This window comes from Toxorhynchites rutilus, chromosome 1 (assembly GCF_029784135.1).
Source record: "Toxorhynchites rutilus septentrionalis strain SRP chromosome 1, ASM2978413v1, whole genome shotgun sequence".
Taxonomy (NCBI): Eukaryota; Metazoa; Arthropoda; class Insecta; order Diptera; family Culicidae; genus Toxorhynchites; species Toxorhynchites rutilus.
The window spans coordinates 116310839-116323590 of NC_073744.1; the positions used below are offsets into that span (position 1 = coordinate 116310839).

The 12752-nt window shown below is 37.5% G+C and overlaps 2 protein-coding genes across 6 annotated transcripts in view; one reads left to right on the forward strand and one right to left on the reverse strand.

The window, feature by feature from the left end:
• The window catches only part of LOC129763470 (protein stunted-like), a 418419-nt gene that overhangs the window by 113892 nt on the left and 291775 nt on the right, over positions 1-12752 (reverse strand). The gene's annotated exons all lie outside the window — the stretch shown is intronic.
• Positions 1-12752, forward strand: part of LOC129763464 (UNC93-like protein) — a 104162-nt gene that overhangs the window by 74377 nt on the left and 17033 nt on the right. For all 5 annotated transcript variants that reach the window (XM_055762550.1, XM_055762554.1, XM_055762551.1 and 2 more), the window contains exons 2-8: positions 4837-4887; positions 4965-5081; positions 5144-5549; positions 5611-5839; positions 5904-6205; positions 6262-6393; positions 6458-6654. In XM_055762550.1, the coding sequence (XP_055618525.1) occupies positions 4861-4887; positions 4965-5081; positions 5144-5549; positions 5611-5839; positions 5904-6205; positions 6262-6393; positions 6458-6654 (1410 nt within the window). In that variant the 5' untranslated portion in view covers positions 4837-4860. The remainder of the gene's footprint in view (positions 1-4836; positions 4888-4964; positions 5082-5143; positions 5550-5610; positions 5840-5903; positions 6206-6261; positions 6394-6457; positions 6655-12752) is intronic.

A 12752-nucleotide genomic window follows, 5' to 3' on the forward strand; every position in this document is an offset into this window, starting at 1 on the left:
ACCATGTAAACTATAAAACACTAATACAATAAATAATTACGAAATAATTTTTTTTCGCAAGTCTTATATTTTTTAAAAAAGACTAGCTAATTGGCTTTTATTTTATGTTATCAAAAGTCAAAAGTTATGAATTTTCGTTTTGGAAAAAAGAGGACAAAATTTATTTTTCAAACCATCGGTTAACTTTGAAAAATCATAACTCAAAAACGAAAAAAAGCATCTTTGTTTTCAACATATGTTATGTGAAAAATCCTCAGCTTTTCAGAAAAAATTTAAAAAAATATAGCGCCCTTGGTGCCGAGACTACGAAAACAATAAAAAAACGAATACAATCAATAATAACGAGAACAGAATTCAACCTTTTTGCAGGTTTAGTATTTTCCCAAAAAGGTAATTGGCTTTAATTTGATATGTTGATCATCTAAATCGGTCTAGTAGTTCAAAAGTTATGAATTTTTGAAAAAAAATCATTTTTGGAAAAAAGAGAAAAAAGTTGATTTTTCGAACCACCTTAAAATGGAAATGGTCACCCTACTGAAAAATGAAAAAAATACTGGTCTAATGTTTTGCGATAAAGAACAAAACTACCACTTTTCACGAAAATCTGAGAATATCGATTTGGCATGGAATGGCTGTATATATAGAGAGCAGGACGAAAAAGGAGAATCGGTTGCGTTTACGAGTTTATTCAATTGTTAAACACAATTGGCGCTTACGTCAACCATGTATATTTGGGTAGTACAGTCCTGACTCAACTATGAAGTCGCTAATATTTTCGCTAAAACCCTACACCCTATCATTACGATCTAAAATCTTTATCAAACACAACTTGCGTTAAAGATCGTACATAACAATTCCGTAAACGCGAAAAAATTACGCATTTGCGAAGCAAAATCGTTAGTGGATTCCTCGCGTGCGAATCAGACGCACAAAATCATTTTGGTCTAGATGAATTCTGAGAATAGTAACAAAGCTCAGTGCTGAGCTTGCTCTGATGTACAGAGGCAAACCAGACGAGAAAAACTGCAACTTAAGCTCCGAGTGAATCGACTGAAACCATTTCGTAGTCCTACGTCAATAATGTAGTCGTGTCTTGAACATCATCGTTTCTACTTTGTTTTTTTTTATTAAAATTCTTCCGGCTCGCACTGGTATACAAGTTTCGAGGTCTGCTATCTGGTGATGAAATTCAAAACTAAAGAGTAATACATTTTGGTGTTTTATGTGAAATCAAAAATTAAAGAGTCGATGTAGAGAAATCTATCAAATCACTTGCATTCCTTTTATTCTAAGCCACTCAAAAATGACTTATTTCGAGGAAAATGTAATATTTCGTTTATTAAAAGTACTATGGAGCGAAAATTGCGATTTTTGAAGATTTTTATTGAAGGCTCATAAAAAATTGTTCAAAATGATATTGCAGCAAAATTAAAAAAAAAAATATGAGTTGGGTATCAAAGAATCAATTGCAAAGCGGTTAAAATGTTTTAATTTGGTTGATAGAAACAATCAAGTTTATTATGTAGTTTTGGGATGAAATCAACCAGTAACTTTCAAATTTTTCACTTTCAAGATGTTGATTAAATCCACTAATTAAGATGTTTCAAACCTGTATCCTGTGTTAAATTTTCTCATCTATCAAACGGAAGCAACAGAACCGTCCTACGTGCCGTACGTTCCTATTTAGAGCCAGTTTAAGACAAACAGAGCCCGAAACAAAACGAAAAGTTCGATAACTATATCATTGTTGGAATTCGATCATGCGCCTATAAATATTTTTTCATCAAACATGATCCTCTGTCACTTCCGGAAATATTCCGTTACTTTGCAGGCGACAGTTTAATGGTTTGGGGAGAATTTTCTCAATAAGGCCTGGTTTGGATAGCTTACCATCAATACGAATGAACAGTCAGAAATGCAACGAAGTGCTTCAAAATCATTTACTGCTGTTTTTGCATCAAAACAATTTGATAATTGGGTAATTTGGCATAAATTCATAAAATCTGGAAGGTTATGACATGGTTTGATGAATAGTGGCTGTATGTAATAGTGACAGTATGAGTCATTTGAAGAGCTTAAACGAGTAGTATCCTATGCGTAGAACGAGATACACACTACAACATGGTGCAGCATGGTCGTAACCACCCTGATTGAGAACAAAAGATGACCTACGAATTGCTCATATTGTTCATGTTGAATTGACGTTAATTTTATAAAGGAGTGAGAGTTTTCCATCTGGTTCTATAGTTATGAAACAATGGAATTTTAGTTTTTTGAATGTTTCGTGCCTGAACACAACAATAAAGTTGAAATGGTCAGTCTTACAAATGAAGATAGTTATTGTATTCTACACTATATACTTCAATTCAACCGACTTCTTACATATCTTTGGAAACTCAGAAAAAATGAGTGGTTCAATAGTTGTGAAACGCAGTGTATATGCATATATTCGAGTTTCAACTATGATAGAGTTATTGAACTTTTTCTCTGTTTAGGGATCTGTTTGCCTTAAACTGGTTCTAATTCAAAAATTACGCTACGTAGGACAATTCTGTGGCTTCCATTTAAAAGATGAGTAAATTTATTACAGGATACGGTTGTGACACTTACAAATTATTGGACTCAAATAACATTTTAGAATTGAAAAACTTAGAAGTTTGTGTTTTTTAAGGTGTTACTCTTAATTTCATCCAAAAAGTACATAATAAACTTGAATGTTTCTAGCAACCAAATTAAAGATTTCTAATTACTCTACAAATCGTCCTTTGACACCCAACTATCTTTTTCATTTTGTTTTTTCATTTTCATTTTTTATTTTCTGATAAATCTTCAACTAAAACCTACTAAAATCACAATTTTCACTCCACTGTATTCATAATAGCCGATTAACTTCCACTTTAACGTTCAAATATAAAAACTTTTTTTTTATTGTTTCGAAGCCAGTTTTTCTGTCTTTGGAGCTTCACAGTGTGACTAATTTGAATTGTTATCAATGTGGCGTTCACTGGCAATCAACTGGTTCTACAGCGCAATCAAATTAAACTTCGCCGTGTCCCAGGAATATATTCTCAAAGATGTCCTGAAGCTGTAGATGTTCCAGCAAGACTCGGCGTCATTTCTTGAATCACCCGTTAACCAAGAATAACTGAAAACAACTTTCCATACTTTAACGTCACCCAGCAATATTTCGTCCGATCTCAGTACCTAGTTCTTCTGGATTACTCGAATATTTGGGTATTTTGCGGGCTAAATACAATACTAAAAAGTACCGGCGCCTTGAAGCAAGCCATTCCTCGAAAATTGTAGAATTTATAGCATATCTGGGTAGTATCTGGTAGTAGTTTCTTTGAGGCTCATGTGCGTAAACATCGAGTTTGGGAACCAAATTATGGCCCCAGATTGAAAGTCACCACCTGACGTCCACACTGTACCACTGTCATCGTGATTGCCCAATTTTAGGACACATTTGCCTCTAATGCGACACTGAGTGGTATCACGGTATGTTTTTTTCCTTGTGTTTCAAGAAGCCTGGATGAGGGGAAAGTCGAAAGGCGGAACTGCAGTGACGACCGAAAAAGTGGCCAGCACTTTTTGACGGAACCTGAACCTCTCAATCCATGATGTCGAGTACAAGATGGGAGTTTTGCACACAATGGTGCAGGAAGTCGGAAGAACGCGCTGTGTGGTCACTTTACAAGAAGTTGAATGGTCAGAATTGCGACGGTCATGGTCAAGACTATGTCAAGACTATGAAACTATTCAAGTAACCCAAAAAATTTCTGTTTTTTATCAACGAACACGACAACTCAGTTCTGTTCTGGTCTCATTTGGAATCCTGCCATCATGGAGAGATGGCGATGTAATAGTATGCCTAGAATAACGTGATGGTGGTGTCGGAAGATCACAACCCAACACCCCAGGGCTCTATGGACCATCGTCAAGCGGACCTTGAAGGGAACACAAAACAACGGCGGAAAGCGAAAGACAGTTCAAAGCGAACCAAGTCGATGAGAACACCGTACGAAACCTAATGGCGGATGTTAAGCGGGAAGCACGGCTGTCGGGATTTGTCAAAGAGGAAGCCTAAATGATTATTTTCTACTTTGATTGAGTCAACAAATTTTGATCGCTCCTCCATTTAATACAAGCGATTTATGTTCTGCTTTTCAGTCTGCATCATTGATGATCGTTGCGTGGACGTAGTTATTCTTTAGTAACACACAGAGATGGTCAATTGAGGGTTCTGATATTTGAACTCACAATAGATCACATAAGATGCTGTTAACTCTTTAAACTCACTCTACCGTGTCTTCATCTGTGTAAAACGTTTCGTTTGTACTTTAACGCCAATATAATTTCGTTCGATTTGAGTTTACATTAAACATTGAACTACATGTCCCACCAAGCCGGATTTCTTCCTGTACGGAAGTGATTTCATCTTCCAGTTGTCTTGTATTTCTTGGTAATGATAACGATTGTAGTACCTATCGAAATAAATTGAATCTGAATCTGAATCTGACTTATCCCACAATCTACACGAAAAAAAGGGTTCATATGCTGTAGAATGGTTGAATAAAATGTGTTATATACCAATTTATCAAACGTAGAACCGTATTCACCGAATATGTACAGCTAGTCATTATTTTTTCACTTTTCTTTGTGGATTATCGGTCTACTTCTTACTTGTTACAAGAAAGATAGAGAACCACCATCATTAGTTCTACTACACAGCAATTAATGTCACGTTCAGGAAGCAATGTTAAATATATATACTACTTTCCAACATAAAAACAATTGGGATAATTATAACTAACATTTACATTTATCATTTTCCAGATGTAATTCAACTATCCATCAACAATGCACGGAGGATACGATCCAGACAAGGTACGTACGCCTTTACTCATTGCCACAAAACTGTTCACTAATTGCATCTCTAAACGTTCTCATTATGTTCCTATTAGAATGATACCGCGTCGCTGAGAGAGAAGGTCAAGCTATCCAAAGGGGAAAAATGGCGTATCCTCAAGAACATCACAACCGTTTCGTTCGCGTTCATGGTGCAGTTCACGGCTTTCCAGGTAAAGTACACCACCCTAGGTTACGCTTGCATCAATCTAAATTATCTGCCACTCACTCACAGGGAACAGCTAACCTCCAATCGTCAATCAACGCCAAGGATGGCCTGGGTACCGTTTCGTTGAGTGCTATATACGCCGCTCTGGTGGTGTCCTGCATTTTCCTGCCAACGCTAGTGATTAGGAAGCTAACGGCAAAATGGACACTTTGTGTGAGCATGCTGTGCTACGCGCCATATATCGCCGCCCAGTTTTATCCCACGTTCTACACGTTGGTTCCGGCAGGTATTCTAGCTGGTCTGGGTGCCGCCCCTATGTGGGCCAGTAAGGCGACATATTTGACTCAACTTGGACAGGTGTATGCCAAGATTACCGAGCAGTCGGTAGAGGCCATCATTGTACGATTCTTCGGGTTCTTCTTCCTGGCTTGGCAAACCGCCGAGCTGTGGGGAAATCTGATCTCTAGTTTAGGTGGGTTCAAATAAACATCTGAATGGGGCAGGCTCGCTAAAAGTTGACTCTCTTTCTCCAGTTCTTTCCAGTGGAGCACATGGAGGCACCAGTGTACACGATGACAACGATACGTTCACCGATTCAGCCTTGGATAAATGCGGTGCTAATTTCTGCGTTGTTGAAACCACAGACAATGCAAACCTTCAGCGACCTCCAGATTCGGAAATATATGAGATCTCTGCAATATATCTCTCGTGTATTGTTTCGGCTGTCATTGTTATCGCTCTGTTTATGGATCCACTCTCCAGGTAAATTAGACACACCCACTAAGTGGCCCTTCAATAAACTAATTTAGAATCTTTCTCTAAATAGATACGGCGAAAAGCGACGAGGATCAATCTCGGCGGTTGAAGTATCTGGTATCCAGCTGCTAGCGGCTACCTTCAAACAATTGAAAAAATTCAACCAGCAGATGTTGATTCTGATCACAGTCTTCATCGGTATGGAGCAGGCCTTTATTGGAGCCGAATTCACGCAGGCGTACGTATCGTGCGCACTCGGAATTCACCAGATCGGTTATGTGATGATCTGTTTCGGTGTAGTTAACGCAATCTGTTCGATTATTTTCGGTTCGATCATGAAATACATCGGTCGTATTCCGATTATATTGCTCGGTAGGTTTACTTCTCGATTAAAAAGATTCTCATTCGACTGACAATTGATTGTTTAGGTTTCATGGTTCACGGTGGAGTCATTATCTATTGTCTATTCTGGAAACCTCATCCAGATCATCCGTTAGTTTTCTACGGCATTTCTGGGCTCTGGGGTGTTGGGGATGCTGTTTGGCAAACACAAATCAACGGTATATAACCCTTGCTTGGAGTTCGTCTCTGAATGATTGTGACTGTTGACGATTGTTCTTGCAGGTATTTACGGAGCGCTGTTCCGGCGGAACAAGGAAGCCGCATTCTCTAACTACCGCTTGTGGGAATCAGCCGGTTTCGTTATTGCCTACGCGTATTCTACTACGTTGTGTGCGCGCATGAAGTTGTACATCCTTTTTGCGATCTTGGCACTTGGAATGGTAGGCTACGCCATTGTGGAAATTCGACAGGCCTCTAAGGTAAGCTCTCTTTTCTCCTCGATCGACTGAAATCTCTTTTCCGCGAAGTGGCAACTTCAACTTGGGGAACAAAAAAAAACGCACGGGGCCATATCTGTTGAACACGATGCTTGCGCGATGGTATTTACTGGATGTTTGGTCAAAAAATTTAGTGCAATTCGGGCTCGGTGCGATGGCGCGATATTATCATGCAAAATCTAAAAATTGTCGGCCCACATTTTCGGCCGTTTGCCTGTACGTCGCACCAATGATCGGATGGCACTAAAATCTGACAGATGTGCGTCTTATGGTCGTACCAACATAAGAAAAAAAACAGGAAGTGGGTTATATCTATGGTATAACCGCAAGGGTGACGTAGGACTATCGTTGATTTAGAGATCATTTGTTTGAAGTTGAATCTAAATCCATTCTGAATGAATGAATAAATGAATATTTGGGGGACTTCGAAAACGAGAGCGTTACACGATGGAGGCACAAGGTTTTATGCATCCAATATAGGATACGAAAAACCTTGTTCTGAAGAATAATCTTCAGAAGCTTTCCTGCTATCTGCACTTGATTGACAAATCTAAAAACCAAATGTATTACATGGATATTTTATGGATAGAAAACATTAAAATAAACTCTTTCACATGAATGTATTTTTAAATTCCCAGAGGAACTGGCAGATTATTTTCAGTAACGATTAGATATTTCCACATTTTCCTCGATACTGGAAGCCACTGGTGGGCTAAATGCTAACTCGATAACCACCTGTTAATAGCACTTGATTGAAACATATTTGGACATAGTGAAAACATTAAAGTAAACTCTTTCACATGAATGTATTTTTAAATTCCCAGAGGAACTGGCAGATTATTTTCCGAATCTTTCTCGATGCTGAATGGCATCCAAACGGAAAGAATTCCGTGCGTGTATGTGTGTGTGTAGCGGCTGCTTCGATGGTCACCTTCTCTTCTCCTGAAGGATCGGCTTCTCTGTGCTCCCTCACAGTTTCAAACAAACTGCTTGCGTTTGTTTGCGGGCAGATCTCGATCCTTCGCCGTCAGGCACCCTCAGCATCGATGTTGTCTTGTCGATGTCCTCACGAAAAATGAATGCGTCTCACCACCAGAATATCGCTTAAGTATGCTTTTTGTGCGTGATTGAATCGAGAGAAGGCGCGGTTTACGATGGCAATTTGGAAGGCAAACTAGAGGGGAATGAACTCTCTGAGCTCGGAACTTTCGGCGACTGAGCAATAATCGATTGCGTGCGCATACAATATTGGATACGGAAATATCCTACTGATGGGGAAGAATAATCTTCAGAAGCTATCCTGTTAATTGCGATTGATTGAAAAATCACAAAACTAAATGTATTTGGTCACAGTGTTACATGGATAGAAAACATTAAAGTAAACTCTTTCACATCAATGTATTTCTAAATTCCAAGAGGAACTGGCAGATTATTTTCAGTAGCGATTAGATATTTCCACATTTTCCTCGATACTGGAAGCCCACCAGTGGTTAATACTAACTCGATAACCACCTGTTAATAGCACTTGATTGAAACATATTTGGTCACAGTGTTACATGGATAGAAAACATTAAAATAAGCTCGTTCACATAAATGTATTTTGTGTTCCTCTGGCAGATAATTTTCCGGATCTTTCTCGATGCTGAATGGCATCCAAACGGAAAGAATTCCGCGCGTGTATATGTGCGTGTATATGGCTGCTTCGTGATCTTCCCGGGGAACCGTTTGTGGCATCATCTCCTCCTGATGGATTCCCTTCTGGCCTAAGGTGCACAAACAGGCTCTTGGTGACACCGTTCATCCGCGCTTTCATGATAAACGAAGAGCTTCACCACAACAGCGACAACATGCTCCAATCGCTGTTCAATTAGAACTGAGTGGATTTCCGAGCGGCGCTCGCTTATATACCGATTGGTGATTTCAATAGCCTGTTTTGAAAGCAATTTTAAGACTATTGAAACAAGTTTTTGGATCAAAAAGTAACAAGTATAGAACGCGTAGACATTTTATCTTTCGAATGAAGTGTTTATCATACCATTTCGTTCAGTTGTTTAGGAGCTATTAACGCTCAAAATCTCGGTCTCCGGCGTAACGCTTTCGTTTTCGAAACTTTGATTTTACACCCCGGTATAGAAATGAAAGACGTAGTCCTACGTCAAAAATGAATCGGTTCCCGCATGCACGGTACGATTAATAAAAAAATCCCGGTACTTTCTTATCATAGTGTAGAACAAGTGAATAAATTGTAAAAAAGGCATTCGATTTTTCAAAGATCACTTCGGCAAAGATCGAAACTCTGGTACCGAATCGTGAACCGCTCCCTACGCTGTTTAGAGTATCGATTCATCAAGATCGATTTTTTTAAGTAGATCACCCAATACTACTCTGTATGGGCTTCACGTCAGGTTGTCGTAATGAATCGGTGCAGAAGGAATCTTTTTATGGAAGTTAAGCAGCGTTTCAAATATGCCAAATTGTCTTAAGACGACTCACGGGTTCAATTGATGATGCTTTGGGATGAGTCCACCTGCTTTATAATCATAATTATGCAATAATTTCTTGTGTTTAACTAGCGTTTTTCGTACACAAAACACAATACAATAGCGAGTTTCGTCGTTGACGAACTTATATTATTATAACGGGTGACGGACAAGCAGCTGTGTGTAGCTTAGTTCTCCTCTTTGTGGGCGTTGTTCGTGCTAAGTGTGTTTTCGATTGTTTACGATGAAGTTTGCGGAACAGTGTTTTCTCCGAGAGTGTGTCTTTCAGGATGAATTCACAGCATCCGAAATCGGAGGCTACACGAATATATGTTTGTCAACATTGGTTGATACTATGATTACCAAGAACACGCAATGAAAATAATGAAACAATGAAAAAACCTTTTCAGAGATTATTCTACTATGCAGTTGTTTCTAAAATTTCACAGCGTTCTAGAATAATATCTAGAATAATAATATAGAAAAAAATGGCGTAGTTCTACGTCAACAATGCGGTCGTATCATGGACACAACCTCCTAAAACTTTTTTTGCCCTCGAAAGCCACAAAACCGAACCAAAATAGCGATTGGTTCTGGAATTTGATACGGAATCGACGGTGAACATGCTCTCGTTGATGAATAGGATTAACGATTTTTTTTGCTTGAGGAAGTTCAAGATTTTCTTACATCGCACGACTCGTGGCTTCCGGGTGTGGTTTCATGCGAGTCATGCGAGTTTCCGTGCCTTTCGTGTCACGTTGTCGTCCCACATGTCACGTTGCATCGAGCGAAAGGTATACATTATTTTACTCTGTGATTTCTCTTTTAGTTTCACCTTAGATAGCGATCAGTCAACACTATATGATGAGAATGAGACCTTATATGAAAAGTATCAAATCTGAGTTTTAAAGGTTATGAGAAAATGACAATTAAATCACACACCGGGGCTACCAAATATAGTACTGAATAGTTAATTATCAAATTTGCTTCCCAATACACTGCGTTTAACAATTATAGAACCACTCATTTTTTTCTGAGTTTCCAGAGATATGTAAGAAGACGGTTGAATTGAAGTATAGAGTGTAGGATATAACAACTATCTTCATTTAAAAGACTGGCCATTTGAACTTTATTGTTGTGTTCAGACGCGAAACATTCAAAAAACAAAAATTCCAGTGTTTCATAACTATAGAACCAGATGGAAAAACTCTCACTCCTCTACAAAATTAACGTCAATTTCACATGAATTACAAAAACTTTCTAATTCGTAGGTCATCCTTAGATCTCAATCAATTAAAATAACCCATTCAGGGTGGTTTTGACCAAGCTGCACCATGTTGTATTGTGTATTCCGTTCTACGCAGAGGATACTGCTCGTTTAAGCTCTTCAAATCACTCATACTGCTTGTAAGCTTCATCTACTATTCGTACGATCACTCCTCATAACTTTTTGATAGGGTTTTGATCTGGTAAACAAGCTGAAGTCCCTATTGAATAAACCATGCCTTGACTTTCCGAATGCTATGAATTGATGCCAAATTACCCAATTATCACGGTCTTTTTGATGCACAAACGGAAGCAAATGAGTCTGAAGTACTTCATTTCACTTCTGACTGTACATTGGTGTTGATGAAAAGCTATCTGAAGCAGGCCGTTTTGAAAATATTTTCCTCAAACCATCAAACCTGCAAGGTAACGATTTGAAAAATTACATGACACGTTCCGTAAGTCGCTCCAGTTTGAAGAAATTCTATTCAAATTGGATTTCTTTTTATCAGAGAAGTTCTCCTGAAATAGTGATACCCATAAAATCCAGAAAGTCATGGCAAGGTTTGATGGATAAAGGCTTCAGATTCTGGACTGGCTTGTTTACCAGATCAAAACCCTATCAAGAACTTATGAGGAATGATCGTACGAATAGTAGATGCAGCTCACAAGCAGTATGAGTGATTTAAAGAACCTAAACGAGCAGTATCCTCCACGTAGAACGAGATACACACTACAACATGGCGCAGCTGGGTCATAACCACCCCGAATGGGTTATTTTAACTGATCGAGAACTAAGGATGACCTGCGAGTTAGAAACTTGTTGTAATTCATGTGAACTTGACGTTAATTTCGTAAAGGAGTGAGAGTTTTTCCATCTGGTTCTATAGTTATGAAACACTGGAATTTTTGTTTTTTGAATGTTTCGCGTCACAACAATAAAGTTCAATTTGCCAGTCTTTTAAATAAAAATAGTTGTTATATCCTACACTATATACTTCAATTCAACCGACTTCTTACATATCTCCGGAAACTCAGAAAAAATTAGTGGTTCTATAATTGTGAAACGCAGTGTATAATATCGAAAGTGGAAAATATGCTAATTAAATGTAATGATTTCGTAGTTCTATGCTAGCAATGCGGTCGTGTCTTGAACACCTCCCACTATGATTTTCTCGACTTTGTAATATAAATATTATGAATACTTGAAGTTTGGTGGGCTAAAAACTTAACAGCATCGTGAAATTGATTCGAATCAAAATGAAAATGACTCATTCTGTACTAGTGTTTGAGTCTCCTTCAAGACTTCAACTTATAATAGAATTAGTAAATCTTTTTTTTAAATTTTTACGACACTTCTCAGTCGTCATTTAATTCAATTAAAAATCACATACGATTCATTTATTGGAATATATCGACATAATTTCTTAAATTCCATTGTTTAGGCTATTTAAATGTTTTAGAAACTACAGCTAAAGTACTGGTACATAATTTTATTGCCAGTCTACATCTGGAATTTTTCTGAAAAATTACAAAAAAAATCAAGGAATATCAGGGCGTTTTTTGTTCAGATTTTTAATCGACACCTTGGGTTCTCGGAGTTCCGTGAAAAATAGTTGTTGTGTTCTTTATCGCTAAATATAAGATTTTTAATTTTTTTTACTGGGGATTTCCATTTTAGGGTGGAATAAAAAATCAATATTTTTCACTTTTTTTCCAAAAATTACCTTTACAAAAATTCATAACTTTTGAACTACTCTACCGATTCAGATGATCGACATATCAGAAAACACGAACTAGTCTACTTTAAAAAAATATTACATCCGCAAAGAAATGGATTTGTTTTCGTGATTATTGATATTTGTTCTGTATAGTTTACGCGGATTGAGATAAAGGTGTTATTATATTTTTCTTGAAATCTGAGATTTTTTTTTACATAATTACTCCAAAAATCTGAGCGGCTTTTTACCGTTTTTGAGTTATGATTTTTTCAGTTTAACCGATGGTCCAAAAATCGTTTCTCACTTTCCCACTTTTTTCAAAAATTCATAAATTTTGAACTACCGGACCAATTTAAATGATTCCGTCATACTCATTTGCAGCTAAATTAAGCTTCTTTGGAAAATATAACATTTGTAGAAAAATCGGTTCCTAGTGTGTAGCATAGATCTAATCGAATCGCATAGTAATATTGAACGAAGACTGAAAACATGTTTGAAAAACAATTTAGAAAAATAATAACTCAAAAACGAAAGAAAATAACTCTCCGATTTTTGGATATGCTGTGTAAAAAAATCTCAGCTTTCAAGAAAGAATATAAAAAATATAGCACCC